Source organism: Labeo rohita, chromosome 4 (assembly GCF_022985175.1).
Source record: "Labeo rohita strain BAU-BD-2019 chromosome 4, IGBB_LRoh.1.0, whole genome shotgun sequence".
NCBI lineage: Eukaryota > Metazoa > Chordata > Actinopteri > Cypriniformes > Cyprinidae > Labeo > Labeo rohita.
In genome coordinates, this window is record NC_066872.1 from 42,086,959 (window position 1) to 42,105,439 (window position 18,481).

General features: G+C 36.2%; 2 protein-coding genes and 1 long non-coding RNA gene across 7 annotated transcripts in view; 2 read left to right on the forward strand and 1 right to left on the reverse strand.

The window, feature by feature from the left end:
* Window positions 1-205: 205 nt before the first annotated feature.
* Window positions 206-6,456, forward strand: tnni4a (troponin I4a). The gene is made up of 7 exons (XM_051107315.1): window positions 206-249; window positions 562-571; window positions 686-733; window positions 1,930-2,061; window positions 2,220-2,309; window positions 3,848-4,018; window positions 4,315-6,456. The coding sequence occupies exons 1-7, from the start codon at window positions 206-208 to the stop codon at window positions 4,399-4,401; spliced, it is 582 nt and encodes a 193-aa protein (XP_050963272.1). The 3' UTR covers window positions 4,402-6,456.
* A 63-nt stretch (window positions 6,457-6,519) lies between these two features.
* On the reverse strand, window positions 6,520-9,992 carry LOC127163680 (uncharacterized). Its single transcript, XR_007827526.1, has 3 exons — window positions 9,866-9,992; window positions 7,720-8,050; window positions 6,520-6,971 (listed from the first exon to the last, which is right to left on the reverse strand). It is a non-coding gene; the product is annotated as an uncharacterized LOC127163680 (long non-coding RNA).
* Window positions 9,930-18,481, forward strand: part of cald1a (caldesmon 1a) — a 55,227-nt gene continuing 46,675 nt past the window's right edge. For 3 of the 5 annotated variants that reach the window (XR_007827520.1, XR_007827521.1, XM_051106994.1), the window contains exon 1: window positions 9,930-10,084. The gene's annotated coding sequence lies outside the window, so the exon portion shown is untranslated. The remainder of the gene's footprint in view (window positions 10,085-18,481) is intronic. The other 2 variants (XM_051106998.1, XM_051106999.1) reach the window with 1 other exon arrangement.

Consider the following 18,481-nt stretch of genomic DNA (forward strand, 5'->3'; position numbering starts at 1 on the left):
AACTAGTTAATTAAAATTTGAAAATTTTAATTTAAAACTGCAGCTGTAACTCTAACTGTAATACTGTAGCAACTGAACATTCATGCCCTGGCAACCACTCAAAACATTCTAGAACACCATAGCAACTGCATGATAAATCCCTGGCAACATCTAAAGTTAATTTTAAGCAACACTCAAATTTTCTGTAAAATATAGTTGTTCTTTAATGTGTTTTTCAACCTCCACATTCAATGACAACCTCATAGACCGGTAAGTGAATTCCCACAACGTTTGTCATGTGAGTTTCGTAATACAGTATGTCTGGCTTTGCTCCTAATTGTTTCCCTTTTAATAGTTTGCATGCTGATTAGCAACAGCTGACCGTAGCAGAGCACATAGTGGCGTCTCTATGTATTAAAGTCCAGTGAACACTGGAATCGATGACCCTAATCCAGCTCTTAATGGTTTTTAGTCACTGTGTAATTCTGTACAGACAGCGAACAGCATGTTAAAAACTAATCTGCACTGTCCGTTTGCTTAAAACTACACTGTGCTACTGAGCCCTCAATTTGGAAATTCCAGCAGTAATCAGGTCAGGCAGTTAATGCATGCACCACGGCGCGTGTAGATTAGACCCACGCGCAGCACCGTCTTAACACAACCGCACACTATAATGAGCTCGGCTTAACTCTTACTGTTCTTGCAGAAAAAGGCCAAATCCAAGACCTCAGCAACACGCAGACTTCAGCTGAAGGTGGGTCAGAAACAAAGCTCAACATTTACAGTATGATGACTTGTGTGTGTTGCTTCATCCATTGTGACAAAATGCAAACATCAAGGTTATGCACTGTAAAAAAAAAAAAAGTTAAAAATAAAGCAAAGATTATTGGAGTATGTTCTGAAAGAAAATTAAGTCTCTTTACTTCAAAATTTCACATTTAATTCAGTGTTTTACTTGCAATATCTTTGTAATTATTTGTGAAAATTAATAGTTATTTCAGAGTGAAAATAGTTTCTAATTTATTTATTTATTTATATATTTTTGCAGTAGTGCTTTTACAGTGGAAGTGAATGGGGACAATTTTGTAAATTTTAAAAGCAGAAAATGAATGTTTACTATTTTATAAAAACACATAACAACAAAAACGTGTGTATTGAGATTAACTAAAACAAAACAAAAAAAAATCTAAAAAATAAAATAGTTCAATTTTTTACTTTAAATCATAGCAACAATGGGCAACATTTCTCGTTTTCCTTTAGATTAAGTTGTTTAAATCATTATTTTTCCACTCATTTATTACATATGTATATATATATATATATATATAAAATAACTAAAACTAAAACCATATTAAAATGTTAACTGAAACAAAATAAAGAATTCATAAAAATGTTTTTTTTTTTATTTTTATAGAAATGTTGAGCAGCATTTCTCATTTTCCTTTAGTTTAACTTGATGTACTAAAATAATTACACTAAAACTAAAATTAAATGTAATAAATACTGTATAGAGATCGATTTCAAAAAACAATATCTAATCAAAATTACAAACTCAATGGAACTAAAAAATGCAAAAATTAATTAAAAATTAATAGTGAAATAAATAATAAAAACTGTGTATATAGATATTTAAAAACAATAATTAAAATGACAAACACAATGAAAAAAAAAGGAAAACCAATGTACAGCATTTGGAGGAAAAAAACTGTAGCCTGTATATACTGTGTTTGTGTGTGTGTGTGTGTGTGTGTGTGTGTGTGTGTGTGAGTTTATGCCATTGCCTGATTTGCATTAGTGAATTGCATTAGTGATTTGCATGAGTGAATCGGGTGCTAAAATAACACTAAAATCGTGTGCAAATGTTCAGCGCTGTCAGTGGACGCGAGTGAAGAATGATGTATTTTGTACTTACCTGACACCTCTCTCACCTTCTCTTCGGCTCACCCTCAGAGTAAACTGCTGAAAAAAGCAGAAAGCTTGCTGGTGAAAGAAAAAGAGCAGAAAGAATTGGAGAGAGAAAACACCCTGAGGGAGAGAGCGCCGCCCCTCAACCTCTCTGGCCTGTCTGTCCAAGAACTGCAGGTGCAACGCTTTACTATGGCAGATATTTACATTGAGAGCTGTTACTGCGGCCAGATGGCTGCATCCCAAAACATCTTTCAACATAGCATATGCACTCGTGTTCGTGGTGTTTGCGTTAGCCCTCTGAGTTGATGTATCGGTCTCATCGGTCTTTGCAGGAGCTTTGTAGAGATTTGCACCACAAGATCGACATTGTGGATGAAGCGCGATACGACCTCAATATAAAAGTTACCAGAAATGATCAAGAGGTATGTAAATAAAAAATGAGGTATGAAAACATTATACAATTATATTCCCAAATTCGAAATTTTTCGGGTTTTAGACTTTTTTTTTTAGTATTTCTTAAACTCATAAATAATATCTATAATAACAGTTTTGAAGTATTACAACATTTTATTTATTAATTCCGTTATTTATTCACATATTTATTTATTTATTTATTTGATCAAAAATACAGTAAAAACTACAATAATGTGAAATATTATTACAATTTAAAAGAGCTGTTTTCTATTTTAATATATTTTAAAATGTAATTTATTTCTATGATGCAAAGCTGAATTTTCAGCATCATTACAGTCTATGGTGTCACATGATCGTTCAGAAATTAGTCTAATATGCTGATTTGCTGCTCAAGAAATTTTTCTCATTATTTGCTGCTTAATATTTTGTGAAAACCGTGATTTCTTTCACAGTTCTTTGATGAATATACAGCTCAAAAGAATAGCATTTATTTGAAACAGAAATTCTTTGTAATGTCAGAAATGTCTTTATTGTCAATTTTGGTCAATTTAATGCATCTTTGCTAAATAAAAGTATTACCCAAAAGTATTTTTCTTGATACAGCCACATCAAACATTTATTATCATTATAAATTTCTTTACTGTAATTTTTGGTAAATTTAATGTGTCCTTGCTGAATAAAAGTTTTCATTTCTTTAAGAAAAATAAATAAATAAAAAATAAATAAATAAAATTTACTTACCAAAACTTTTTTTCTTAAGAAAATATAACATATTCGAAAGTATTTTTCTTGATGCAGCCACATCAAAAATGTATTAAAATTATAAATGTATTTACTGACATTTTGGTATATTTAATGTGTCCTTGCTGAAAAAAAGTATTCATTTCTTTAAGCAAAAATAAAAAATAAAAAATATCTGACTTACCCAAAACTAAGTAAAGTAGTATATTCATAAGAAAATATAAAATATTTGTATTTTTCTTGATACAGCCACATCAAAGATTTCTTTTTAACATTATCTCTTTAACATTATAAATGACTTTACTATGATTTTTGGTAAATTTATTGCATCCTTGCTGAATAAAAGTAATAATTTCTTTAAAAAATATATTACCAAAAGCTTTGAAAAGTACTGTATTCTTAAGAAAATATCAAATATTTGTAAGTGTTTTTGTATCAAATATACAGTAAATGTCCTTACTGTCATTTTTGGTAAATTTAATGTGGCCTTGCAGAATAAAAGTATTAAGTTAAAAAAAAATAAAAAAATAAAATCATACCCCTATTGAAACATAGTATATTCTTAAGAAAATATACAATATTTGTAAGGGTTTTTTTTGTTTTTTTGATACAGATTTATTAACATTATTTACTATCTTTTTTGGTAAATCTAATGTGTCTTTGCTAAATAAAAGTATTAATTTCTTTAAAACTTTTGAAAAATACTGTATTCTTAAGAAAATCTAAAATATTTTAAAATATTTTTCTTGATACAGCAACATCAAAGATGTATTAACTAAAGCCTGATGTATTTGTTCGTTACCAGATTCTCTCATTAACCCAGAAGATCTATGAACTGAAAGGAAAAATGAAGCGGCCGAAGTTGAGAAGGGTGAAGAAGTCGGCAGATGCCATGCTGGGAGCGCTCACAGACACCCGAGTCATGAAAGCTGACTTCAAAGCCAACCTCAAAACAGTTAAAAAGGAAGAAGAAAAGGTAACGCTCCGGTTCAACGCTATAACAAGTGTACTTGAGACACCAGGAGCCCGTCTGGCTGCTGGTACAGGCCGTGCTTTCAGCTCATTTGCTCAGATGTGCTGTGTCTGAAGAGACGGGTTATTTTAGAAATCAAGTGATTCCTTTAAAGGCCCAGTGGTGATGAAATGTTGGCATTTAAACCGCCCCGTCTGTCTGTCTGATGCGTGTTGCCACGGTCCGCCGTGCCTGTGCAACCATTTGAGTTGCTCTCATCTCTGTCTTTCTGTCTCACTGAAGCATTTTCTCTCCATCAGAAGGAAGAGGTCACAGACTGGAGGAAAAACGTGGAGGCCATGTCAGGCATGGAGGGCAGGAAGAAGCTTTTCGATGCTGGACAGTAGACAATGTCGAGTGTTTCCAGCTACAAAAAGAGGTTGCAAAGGATAAAGTGGCATTGTGATACAAAGCTTGTTGTGTGATTGAAGTTTAATCACCTTCAACATTTCATGGTAAATTAATCATTTATTTTGTCAGTCAGCTTTGGCTTCCATGCAACATTAAAGATACAGTTCATCCAAAAGATTCTGAAAATGAGAAATTTGGCATCAGAGGATCCTCTGCAGTGAATGGGTGCCGTCAGAATGAGAGTTCAAACAGCTGATAAAAACATCACAATAATCCACAAGTAATCCACACCACTCCAGTCCATCACTTAACGTTTTGTGAAGTGAAAAGCAGTGTGTTTCTAAGAAACAAATCCATTATTAAGGCAATTTAACTTCAAACCATCGCTTCTGGCCAGAATACGAGTCAGTAATCTATAATAATGCTTTGTTTAGAGCTGTTTTCGCTTGTAAATGATGCTTGATCTGTGCATATTTCTCTCCTGATTCAGACTAGACAGCTTTTTCACTGTGGAAAGCAATATTATGGATAAAGAACTCAAATTTAAATATGTCTTTATTGTGGATTTGTTTCTGGAAAACACACAACTTTTACTTTACAAGATGTTCATTGATGGACTTGGAGTGGTGTGGATTACTTGTGGATTATTGTAATGTTTTTATCAGCTGTTTTGACACTAATTCTGACGGCACCCATTCACTGCAAAAGATCCATTGGTGAGCGAAAGATGTAATGCAAAATTTCTCCAAACCTTTTCCTATGAAGAACCACTTTCATCTAAATATTGGACAGCCACAGGGTGAGTAAATTTTCAGCACATTTTAATTTTGGGGTGACCTCGTTCTATAAATAGCGATTTGCAGTTCAGAATTTTTTGAGAAGTCGCTTATGCTTATGCTCACTAAGGCTGATTAAAAATACACTAAAAACAGTCATATTGTGAAATACTACAATTTAAAATAAGTGTAATCTATTTGAATATATTGTAAAGTGATAAGGGCCATCTTGATAGAAAGCTCATGATGTTTATTTGAATTTGAAACACCTTCAACATTATTTTATGGTAAATTATTCATTTATTTTGTCAACCAGCTATGGCTTTCATGCAACATTAAAGGAACAGTTCACCCAAAATATTTTAAAAATGAGAAATTTGGCATCAGTGCATGAATGGGTGCCGTCAGAATTAGAGTCCAAACATCACAATAATCCACAAGTAATCCACATGACTTCTGGCCAGAATATGAATCAGTAATCTAAAATAACGCTTTGTTTAGAGCTGTTTTAGACTGTTTTCACTTGTAGACGGTGTTTGATCTGTGCATATTTCTCTTCTGATTCAGACTAGATGAATTTTTCACTAGAGAAATCAATATTGTATCGTATCAAATTGTATAACTGTGGATTTGTTTCTTAAAAACGCACGTTTTTTCCCTTCACAAGATGGACCGCAGTTGTGCGGATTACTTGTGGATTATTGTGATGTTTTTATCAGCTGTTTTGACTCTGATTCTGACGGCACCCATTCACTGCAGAGGATCCTTCGGTGAGCAGGTTTCTCCAAATCTGTTCTGATAAAAAAAACAAACTCATTTTTTATTTTTGGGTAAACTATTCCTGTAAATAGCAAAAATGTGATTTTGAAAGTAAGTCTCTTTTGCTCACTAAGGCTGCATTTATCTGATTAAAAGCACACTAAAACAGTCATATTGTGAAATACTACAATTTAAAATAAGTGTAATCTATTTGAATATATTGTAAAATTATAAAGGGGCATCTTGATAGAAAGCTCATGTTGTTTGTTTGAATTTGAATCACCTTGAACATTATTTTATGGTAAATTATTCATTTATTTTGTCAGCCAGCTGTGGCTTGCACGCGATATTAAATTGTGATTTGCTGCGATTAAAATGCGCGAGCGTCGTGCTGTCCGTAGAGAGGGGTTAGATAATAGAACAACCTCATATTCACATCATATCACATCAACTGTGTAAATATTTGCTCCGTATTCAGTGTTGATTGAAACCAATAAAGCTACTGTTTACCCTTGAGTGAAGAGCTTGATTATTTTATTACCTGTTTGTAGTTTACAAACAAAAAATAGTTTAATTTTTAATAAAAGCTTATTGGGTGAATTAGGACGTTGGAGTCCTTCATTAAAAGATCAAATATTTGATTAAAACATGCTGTAATGTCAATGTGAATTACCTAGTTTAAAGCAGTTCCACGTGTTGACCTACAGATGGCGCTCTGCATTTATACTACATCGAGTGAACTGGCTTTAAATCAACACTAGGGGGCGACAAAGTCACACTGACTTCCCAGCAGGCCTCAAATGGAGCCTTACATCAGCCAAGAAATATTGTATAAAAAGATATGCGGCAGTTTTATCTGAAATAACATTTTTAATGTGTGGACAGATGTAGTGGTGTTTAGAGAAGGAAGTACAGGGAGGTGAAGGGAAGGAATTTGGGTGGCACTGTATCCTCTATTAGCAGGCAGATGGCAAACCGGCACAGATACACCTTCAGTCATCGAGACCTGAGTCAGCATGTCCACTTCAACACTGAAAAAAAAGCATTAGGTCAAATCAGCAGAGGAAAGTAAGTCAGCTGAACTAGAGCAGTGAATCAGTACCTGTACATTTGAGCTTTGGGATAAATATTATTGTATATATGGATATGAGTAGTTAACATTAAGTATTACGTAATATAAAATAATTTATTTTACAGTTATTATATATGCAAATTTATGACTTCACATTAAGACAGGCTACATGGAACATTTCCACACTTATTTTTTATTTTTTTTAATTTGCATCAATTTTTCATTCAGAATCTACAAAGAATTACAAAGAAACCAACTCTGAACTGAGCATAAAATTCTTAAGTAAAAAGACTGTAAAAGCGCTTTTTTTTTTTTGATGAAATGCATTTAAAGTGTATTTTTCATTTGTCACTGGAAAAAAATAATTTTAAAATTTTAAAATAATTAAAAATAAAAAGGTTTGCACTTTCCCTTATACATTAATTTATATTTTAACCTAAACTCTTTATTTATTTGTTATGTGTTTAGATATGTTGTGTGTTTGCGTGTTTTCGATTTGCCCAAACACATAAAAAGAAAAAGAAAATCCGTCTAAATGCTTTTCAAGTGCATGGATCAAAGTTATTTTGAAACCTTTGTGCATAATCTTAAAGCATGCCGTATCTTTTTACTATCCTATTATTGCAGGTTTCTCATTTTTATGATTAGCAGATGGATTTGGTTTAGATTGGATACAGATGCCGTCTCTCTGGCAATGTTAGACGCACATTGTTCTTCCTCTCCTGAAAAGGACTTCCAAAGGTTCGCTGTATCCTGCCGCACTCTTTTTAATGCCAGGAAGGTTTAGGATCAATGTGAGAGAAGTTCAGAGATCAAGGAGAATTATCAGACCGTTCTGTAACGTCCTCAGCTGATAACAGAGAAGCTGCATACTTCTTCTTCTTCTATATATTAAAATCAACAGGTGATACCTTGTACAGTTCATTATTTATAGCAGAAAATGTAAAAACGTCTTGCTCTGTAAGTTATTGCGGTTTAAATCTTCTGTATCCACCATCACGAGGTTATTCGAGATGAACGGTCATGTGAAATCACATCCTGAAAGATATAAAGCAGAGCAGATATTAGCACCCTGGGGTTCACCTACAATTCTCTGTGATGTTAAACTCTCGATGCTTCAGATGTCCTGGTTAAATCAAGTTCATGTACTCCCATAGAGAGAGACAATCATCAGATATTCCCTTTCTAAGAGCAAGTTAAGGCAAGCGGCTAATATTTTCAGGAACCCGTATTAATATCTGAGGTCATTCGAGGTCTTTCCCTGATGTTATAAAGCAAAGCACATTATAAAAGTAAACATCTGAGATCCTCAGGCAAATATAGTGCAGGCAAAGCCCTCAGATCAAAAGACCAAAAATGTCTGGCAACTTCTCCTGTGTAACCAAATTACAGGCAAAGCGATCGACATTTGACTGCTCTCGGTTTCCTTTTCGTGGGAAAATACTAGGAGATATTTTGCTCGCAATTGAGGTAAAACACTTGAGCCCTTCTGTTTCACCATATGTAGAACAAATAAATCTGTGTTTTCTCTCAATGGTGTTTGCTTCATTTATTCGCCAGAGTTCAAGAATGCAGTTTTCATCCATTCTTTTTATTGCTGCCAAGACACACATTCACACCGACCTCAGGTCTAACACGCTGGTCTGATTCTCACACAACACACTTACACATATTTCTGCCTAAAACATACTTGGATGTACCTCAGTATAGACCTAGAGGCTCAGCGTTTTATTTCGGTAATTATATTTATTTATTGAGGTTATTAACAAATGTTCTCATAAGATAAATAAAAAAAAAAATACTTTACTTTTTATAGGTTGCACTGGAAAAAACATTTTATAAAAGCAATAAGCCCTGTGAAGCCGTGGTTTACAGTGAATTTATAACAGCCAAGGGGCGAAGCGGAGTGCCTAAAACCCACTTAGCTGTTATAAATTCACTGTAAACCACGGCTTCACAGGGCTCATTGCTTTTATAAAACGGCTATTCCATATACGTAGTAAGTTTCACAAAATAAATCAGAGCAAATAAAGTGTAAAGATGTTAATAAAAACATTATTCCTCCGCCAAACAATGTAGTTCCTCTGAAACGGTTGTGGTTGCAACAAAGTGGTTGCCCAGCAACACAGAGATGTATACAAAGGTGTCTGTTTGTAGAGTAATTTATTTTATTTGAATTCACATGAATGTTATAAACAAGTTAGGTCAAACGTCATCAAAAAGTAGTCGTAAAAAGTGTACTACGTTACTAACTACAAATTTAATCAGGTTAACTTAAACTGGCGTTACTTTAACGTCTCTCGTATCACGCCGCGCTTACGCTCATACAAACGCAACCGATGACATATTGAGTCTCTTTTAACTATTAGCCTATATTAAATTGACTCAGTATTATTGTAAATGATATTTTTGAAATGGTCCTTTAGTTGCTAAACCGATTGTTTTCCTTATTGAAATGGACTATTTTTCTTCGCGGAAGCGTTAAGGTAAGCTACAGGTAAATAATTGAACGCAAATCAATATTCCACGTCCAAGTATTTATTTATTTGGTGAGTGTTTATTAAATAAGCAGGATATTATACAGTAACCGGTCTTTATCGCCATATAAAGCCCTTCAGGACGACGTGACCGTTGTTTGGTCGAAGGATGCTGTCAAATAGCTGTTTTCCCGTTTTAGATTTATCGATCAATTCGATTGTTAAGTCATACATAATAAAACGGGATATGCTGAGTTTTAAAGTAAGTAACTTGTATTCATATATTTATTATTTAACGTCCTACATTAAATAGATGATTTAATAAGAACGTCGTTACTATATTGTTAGTATAATAAAGGTTATTAAATCGTATTACCAGTGCTTGAGTCTGGAACTGCAACTGTAACGTACTCGACGGGTGAAGGCGGAGGTCGGATGCAGTGAATGGCGTCTAAAGGGAGGAGCTTCCGAAACTCAGAGTCCTGTTACTGAACGCTGGAGATTTTGGGAGTGAAGGAGCAGCTCAAGTCATTTTCTCTTCGCAGGTTTCTTCGCACATCTAAAGGACGCACTCTTCGTTCGCCTCACCGCGCAGGTGAGTTTTACTATCACTGCCAGATGTTTGGATGCGAGTTTTCTAACTTTAACGCGCTTTTTACAAACTTCCTCCTTTCTTGATAAAACATTAACCATTTGGGGTCAGTCTCACTGAAGTCTTTTGTTGAAAAGCGTGGGTTATATTGCATGCATTTTATGGTTTGATGAATATTATGTTTCAGTTTGCACTTTTTCAGAAGGTTCTAGCTCTGAAGCTGTGATTCAGTTTTGGGATGCATACAAATATTTGTGGACTGATGCATGTTGATTGTTATTTGAGTGAAATTAATGTTTATTCAAGTCTCTTAATCCTATTTCTTGTCCCTTTTCTTTCCGCACCCACCGTTATCTTATTTACGAATCATCCTGAATTTCTTTCCTATACACAAGGCCTGGCAAACAGCTGACAAAATTGTCCAAAAAGGCATTTTGATATGCTGTTGACCTGATTGATTTGGTTTTATGTGTGCTTTGCACATACTAAAACCTCTCAACCTTTTATTGCATTGAGCTCTTTCAGCTTCTCTGCATCTTTTTGTGTCCTTTGGCATCCTGTAGTCTACATAAATAGGGAGCTACTGTCCCATTCGTATATTTAGGGATGCTGTAACCCATTAAGATTCTCATTGGTATCGTCCAAAACGGATTTGGAGTTTTCTCTGGCTGCCCGCATCTCCACACTCTCTTCTCAAAATATTTGTGGCATGGATTCACCGGCCATGAACATTCTTATTTTGTTTAATTCATGTCTGTTGTGGGATTTGGGACGGAGCTGAGGGGGTGGGGGGAGTTCAGAGTGGATGCTTTGGGAAATTTCTCTTCTGGGAACCATTCAGGGCTTGTTTAACTAATGCGATGCATTTATGAAGCGTCTTGATTGTTGCTGTTTGCGTTTTGGCAGTGAACCCATAAATCCCGACCGACAAAGAATGCAAGCTCTGTACTTATTGCAAACTATTAAATTAATTTTACGGCCCCATTTATTAACACAACCGCACAGGCCAGGCCTCTATGCCTACTGTAGGGCCGCAGCGCATTCGGCTGATTCAGCTTATAACGTGAGTGCAGCTTAGTACAGGATCTGTCAGATTGTGAGTCAGGACAATCGTTTTATTGCTCTGACCTTTAGTTGTACGAGTTGGAGCTTGAGGGAACATCTGAAAGCAGAATGATGGAGTGATGTGCTGCACGGACAGTGAAGTGTGGTGCTCGCAACACTGCGGGCCAGTAATTGGCCATGAAACGGGATCTGATAACGGTGTGGTGTTTGGAAAATATGTGGGGAATGCCCTCGCCTTAAAAGGAACAGACTGAACGCGGTGACAGATGATTGGAATAGTCTCTGGAATGCAAAACAGCTCTGTTTTCCCCCATTTTGCACTTTTTCTCAGTTTTGGCTCCCTCTTTGTTGGGTTATGGGAACAGGCTGTCTGTAGGGGTCTAGAGGGCCCGTCTTACAACAGACCTGTCCACAGCCACTCATGTAAATCTTCTTGAATAAAGTCACAGTGACCTGGGAGAACTGAAATTCTTCTCTTGTCATAAACTCTATCTCCTGCCAAAAGGATGACACTGTAATCCAAGGAGAAGGACTGTAGTGTTTTCATCCATTTAGAAACCCAAGGACATTGGTTGTTTCTGTATGGGAAAAGATAACAATCGTGAGGTGCAAATGAAATGTGATGTTTTAAGGCACATTAAACCACGTAAACATTTATAATGGTATACAATAAGGGCCAAAAATGTAAATTCTGGGACTCTGGGATCTTCCTTTTGTTTATAGACTCTGTTTGACCATTAGCGTTTGAGATAAAGTCTAGATACATTAAGCAAATATAATGTAGAAAACATTGTCTTTTCTTCCTGAATTATGTTGGCGTTCTTTTGGCGGTGGATAATTGCAGTGTTCATGACAAGTTGTATTCTCCATGGTTATTTTAATACTCTTTTCGCATTTTTTTTTTTCACCCAGTAATGAGCATATAGTAGTATGATATTTAATAAGATTATAGCTTTATATCAACAGTATCTATCAAAAAAACAAAAACAAAAAAAAACAGATCAGCATTTTGTTTTTTTTTTGAAAGAACTTAATACTTTTATCCAGCTAGGATGTGTTAAATTGATAAAAAGTGATAGTAAATACTTAAATAATAAATAAATGTTCTTTTTATTCATCAAAGAATACTGAAAAAAAAATCAAAATATTAAGCAGCACAACTGTTTCCAACACTGATAATAATTCTGCATATTACAATGATTTCTGAAGGATCGTGTGACACTGAAGACTGATGAAAATTCTGCTTTGCATCACAGGAATAAATTATATTTTAAAGTATATTAAAGTAGAAAACTGTTATTTTAAATTGTAATATTGTGAATATTATTACTGTTTTTTTCTGTATTTTTTAATCAAAAAAGGAAGCCTTGATAAGCATAAAAAATCTTACTGATTGCAAACCTTTGAATGGCAGTGTAAATATTTGGAAACAAATTATTAGATAATTAATTAAAAAATAATAAGTCTAGCATTACCTCAGAAACAGCTGTATAGCATGTATATAACAGAGTTTTTAAACTAAAGACAGTAATATAGTATTAAAAGCACATTAGTTGAATTCTTGTTAATATGGCATACTTTGATGTTGTCAAAACTACATCACTCCCACTATAATCAATGGAGCTGTCTATACTGGAGGCACCTGTCTGTAAAACAACATGCAGACTAGATTATACTGTTCGGTGTTAGACTGCAGGTATGAAAAGTATATCAGAATCTGCAGACACATTTCTGCTGTCACATGATTTACAGTCTCATGCGGCCCAGCCCTATTTGGGCATTCGGACACTAAGATTGATGTCCTTCTGCTTCTTATCTGGTTTAGTCTACATTCACAGCCTTGTTTTATCAAGAGCAGAACATTTGCCAAAGCTCCACTTGGATCCCTCAAATGCATCAAAACATGTAATTATATTGAGTTGAGCTGACAATTTAATTTGCAAGTTTGCATTATAGAGGGTCTCATTAAATGTACAAAACAATTTTTTAGAAACTCCCACCACTGTACCGAAATCACTTTGTTGGTTATCCACAAAAGATTTATGCACATTACTGTGCGTCATGCATTCTCTTTTTCTGTTTTTATTGCTCATGCATTCCTACACTTTGGAAATACAAAGTCATTGTGTAAAGCAGAGCTGAAATAATGATTATTTTAGATGCCTTCTGTGAGGCGTTCAATTAACTTTTGTGAGTGTGACTGACATGCAGAAGAAACCCCAAGAGATGCAGATCTCTAACCCTTCCCCCTTCATGTGTTCAGCTATTCCTCTGCTGCTTTGAATCTGATAGCCTGTAATTTTAAAGTGCTGGATCCAGGAACCGCAGTTGTGTAACGCTGCAGCGTTTCTGAGCGTTCTCAGAACTGCTGGATCCGCTGAGCTCCAAACCGATGGTGACGATCAGGAAAACGCGGCGAAACGGGGGCATTCCTCGATTGTGAAGTCAGAGCTGTCTGAAACTTTAGCTCGTGTTTATTTAGGTCCCTGCAAATATGCAATAAGTGCCCCAGATGTTTTGTTAGTAATATATAAATCTGAAAGTCCTCCCGCCTCTTACATTAAGTCCTTTTGCAGCAGGATTCCAGGTTTTTTTTGCTGTAATTTGACTTTGTGGTCTGTTTGTTGTCCTTTATTGAGACGGCAGGTTTCAGTGGAAAAGTCTAATGGTGCTTGGCCTTGGATTTTGAGGAGATCTTAAGTGCACTAGGGCTTGCGCTTAGACCGCTGGTTTGTCAGGATTTTTCAGGGGTGATGAAGGCTTATGGATGTTTTTGCTTCTGTCATGGACAGAACCATATTGGATATGAACTTAAGATGACAGCTAAGAAGCTGTCATATTGATTAATTATCTGAATGTGTCTACGTTTAGATTAAACAGGACTTCGGATGCAAAATTCACTTTTACGTGGTGTTTGCATGTTTGCATGTGTCTTAGCAGTGTGTGGACACACACCCTACAATGATAAAAATCCATTCACTCCTTGTTTTTAATCCCCCAAAAAACAAAACAGTCTCAGTTATCAAGTCATTTTGATTTCTGAGCAGTATGGTGTCATATTGGTCAAGCCCCGCCCACGACCAATCATGGTCTGTCCCATGTTAGCATATTTCCACCCTCAGCCAACTGTACGCTGTTCGCTGTTTTCTTCTCACTTGAGCAGCTGTAGCGTCAAGAGTGTCTCGTAAACAATGCAAAAGAGTTTTCATTTTCTCCCGACGTCAGAAACACTGAGGACGCAGTGGATTTACCTTAAGACCAAGCAGAAGAGCCTGCTACCTGGTAACATCACCAGTGAACAATTTTGTGTATGCATTTGGCAGATTATTTTATCCAAAGTGATTTACATTGCATTAAAATTGTGCATGTTATCAGTTCATGCATTCCTTGCGAATCGATCCCATGACCTTGAGCTACAGCAGTGGTAAGTGGCAATCCTATTATTCACTTAATTGAATATTCATCCATAACCAATGCTGAGTGCCCTTCCACTTATCGTTCTTACATACCTGGTTGTATGCCATCCTTCAAAAACCATGTGATGTCAAGTTTTCAAAATGACCATAATAGTAACATGTAGCCAATCTGAGCTTTTATTTTTTGCAGTGAGCTGATTCTCATCTGCAAAAACATGCACAGGAAATGTCTCGGTGAGCCCATTTTCCCTGTCCTCTGCCTCAGCCGACCACTAAACAAACAAAACTAATCAAGAGAAGTCCAAAGCATTCCATCAGAAATCATTCCATGAGAGGAAAATGAAAAATTAGGGGACATATTTAGAGTTGGCCATGATTTAGAAGCGAAAGAACGCATGAAAATCGACAGTGATTCTAGCATGAGGTCATGTTGATGTAGCGGCTTAGCGGAGGCCTGTGTTGTGAGTGCGAATGCACGCCAACGCTCCCATAAAGGTGTTGAGGGAGCGCCAGCAAGCTTTGATTTGACGAATGCCGATTCTGCTGAGGTAAGAAGCGCTTTAGCGAGCTGCTAGTCAAACTCTCCTGACCTCCTGACCTTGGCGGTTTGCTTTGTGTTCTTTCAGCCTTACATGGTCAGATCGTACATGCGTCCTTATCATGAGCCAAGCTGGGTCAAAGAAAGAGCCAATCTTGTGAGGTGATGTTACTGCTAGTGTGATGAATTTGAGCGGGATCGAGTAACAGATGACCTGCATGGGTTGCCAAAGACAAAAGCTGACTGATGATGTTGAAATGATTTAAAAAAATAAAAATGCAGAGCAAAATCCCCTGAATACCTCTGTGGTATGATTTGACGCTAGTCTTGTTTCTCTGTCTGTTAATTCTTTAATAGACCTCAGTCTTTATGTGTGCGTCTGGTAATGGTAGCAGCGGTAATTGTTTAAGAGTGCCTTTATGGAGTGAACTCTTTTCTTCTAATCAGAAGCATATTTACGTACTAGCACACTCGCCTCAGAGGAATCCTCAGGAATGCAAGGCAGCGTCGCGCACACGCACGCTTGACTCCTTTTACTTTCCACTTCACATGTCGTTGTGTTCTTCTAAGAGAGCCAATTAAAGCTGATTAAAGCCTGACATCAAAGCCGCCGCCGTGGCTGTCACTCAGGATTCCCTGTTCGAATGTATATTTACCTGTGCGCGTTAAATGAAATGCATCCTGGCTGCTTTACATAAGTGGAACTGTACGTCACTTTGCGGTATTGCGGCTTGGTTTGTGTTCGTAAGTTGAGAAGCATTAGGAATTAGTTAATTTCTTCATCTGGCAGTGAGTCAGACGCAGAAACGCCCTCTCATGGTGAGAGTTTTTAATCAGCAACACTGCGTAGAGACAAACTGGCATTCGAGAGACTCTTACCTCATAAGAAATGTGTTATTAATGATTCCCCATTACAATCGCTCATGCTATTAATAAACATCTCAGGTCTGGCTTTTTTAAAGGGGGTTTTATTACCCTTCACTTGGAGTCCAAGCTAGCAGAGATGCTTGCCTGCTGTACTTTGCAGGGCTAGTGATTCTAAATGAGCAGAAAAGGCAGGGAATTTATTTGATACACGTCCCAATAGTCAATAAAATGTATTGAGAATGGACCTAATGTGATTCAGAGGTGGTAATCATAAAAATATACGTTGTATTTACAATAAGTCATTTGCATTGGTTGTGTAAAATGGCTCAGTTTCAAGACCTAGTGAGCTGCTTACATAGACAGCATCTTAAGGCATCCAAGGTGCACTTGCTGTTCCAAAAGGCTAAGATGCCACATTTTCTGTGGAGTTTATGCAGATTTTTTTTTATCAGAGTATCTTGTTAGCTTAGGAACATGCCAATACCAATCTCTATTGGAATCTGCTATGTCCTAATTCACATACTATCCATCCTAAATAGTATTCGAAATTAGAATTAGTGCGTCCCAAATTGTAATTGGATGATCTACTATTTCTGAGAAAAAAGTCACAATTGTGAGATATAAAGTCACAATTCTGAGTAAAAAGTTACAACTGCGAGATATAAAGTCGTAGTTCTGAGAAAAAAGTTACAGTTGCGAGATATAAAGTTGCAGCTTTGAGAAACAATTCACAATTGCTAGATATAGTCAGAATTCTTAGAAAAAGTTACAATTGTAAGATATAAAGTTGCAGTTCTGAGAAAAAAATGTACGGTTGTGAGATATAAAGTTGCATTTGTGAGGAAAAAAGTTACAATTGTAAGATATAAAGTTGCAACTTTGAGAAAAAGTCACAGTTGCTAGATATAGTCACAATTCTGAGAAAAAGTCACAGTTGCAAGACATAAAGTCACAATTCTGAGGAAAAAAAGTTATAATTGCGAGAAATAAAGTCGCATTCTGAGGAAAAAAAGTCACAATTTCGAGATATAAAGCTTTTTCCTCAGAATTGCGTGTTCATATCTTAAAATTTTGAAGAAAAAGTTGGAATTGTGAGAGGAAAAAGTCATAATTACCTTTTTTATTTTTGTATTCAGTGGCAGAAACAGGCTTCCATAGTAAACTTTTATGAATGCTTACAGATACGTTCAACCAAACATATTAGACAAGTTCTCTGCATGAAAGACCCATGACTGGCAGTTCGTCATGTTATTTCTTTTCCTTCCAATACAGTAGGAAGAATGGTTAAGCAAAGTAAATTAAATAAAATGAAATGTGCAGTGTGGATATGAAGACGATAACTAGGACAACATGATTGACAGGCCAGTTTATAGTGACAGAATGCACAAAATATTTTTTCCTAAAATAGCCATTTTTTCTCAGTGTGATCTGTTTTCCACCATAAAGAACATTTTGTTCATTGAAAAGGTTCCATGGATGTTAAAGCTTCTTCATGGAACCATCTTTTAGGAACTGTTCCATGAAAGATTCTTTTTGGAACCAAAAATGGCTGTAGTATGACAGGCTCGGTTATAAAAAATTATCCAAGATGGTATCATTCAACATCAAATGGATCTTGCACGCTGTTAGTTTAGCTATTGGTCGCTAAGGAGGTTCACTTTCAGTTATGATGCTGCCTTAAAAGCATCTACCTATGTAGACTGTCTACAGCAAGGCATGTTTTGGAACAGGGTCAACAACCAAATTGCGGAAAATTAGCATTTGGTGACGCTGAGGCCAAAACAATAGCAGCCGCAAACAGGCTCTTTGTTTATTTCTTCCTGGCCTGATGCAAACAAAATGGGGGATGCAAATTGATAGGGAGTCGGCCGTAATTACAGACTCATTATTGTTAATCACTGACGCACAGAGCATTCAAACATGTCTTTAAAATGGGTAAAAGCAGTTGTGCGTGTCTTTTTGAGTGATGAAATACTTGAGAGGGTTTGATGAATGTGATGGAGGTCTAGTGTGTGTGTGTGTCTATGTAAGGCCTGCAGACCTCATTAAGGTTTGCTTTAATGAACACGGCCTCAGTAACAAGAACAATGGCCGCTTGTTGCGAGCACGTCTGACAGTCTGCTGTGTGAGTGTGTGTGTGTGTGCGGCTGCAATGCCACTCAAGTCTGTGACAGGCGTCTGCGAGACCACTGCGGATAATAACGGTCCTACATTAGTTCAGGTTAAACTTAATGATCGGGAATTGAGTCGCGGTCGCTGGGTGCTGCTGAGCGAGTCATTCAGGATCTTTGTCAACACAACCAGTGTGTGTGTGTGGCACAGGTGTGTAAAAATAAGGAGGGCCAATGTCGTTTTGGAGTGGCTTGGGTTTGTGGATTAATCTCATTTCCACTTTGGCCATTAGCTATGATGAGGGACCCTCAACCCGGGAACCTGAAACCGGCCCATAGCTCCAATATTCAATTATTTACAATTTCATGCTTGCCTGAGATTTGTGTTTTTCTTGTAAATGTA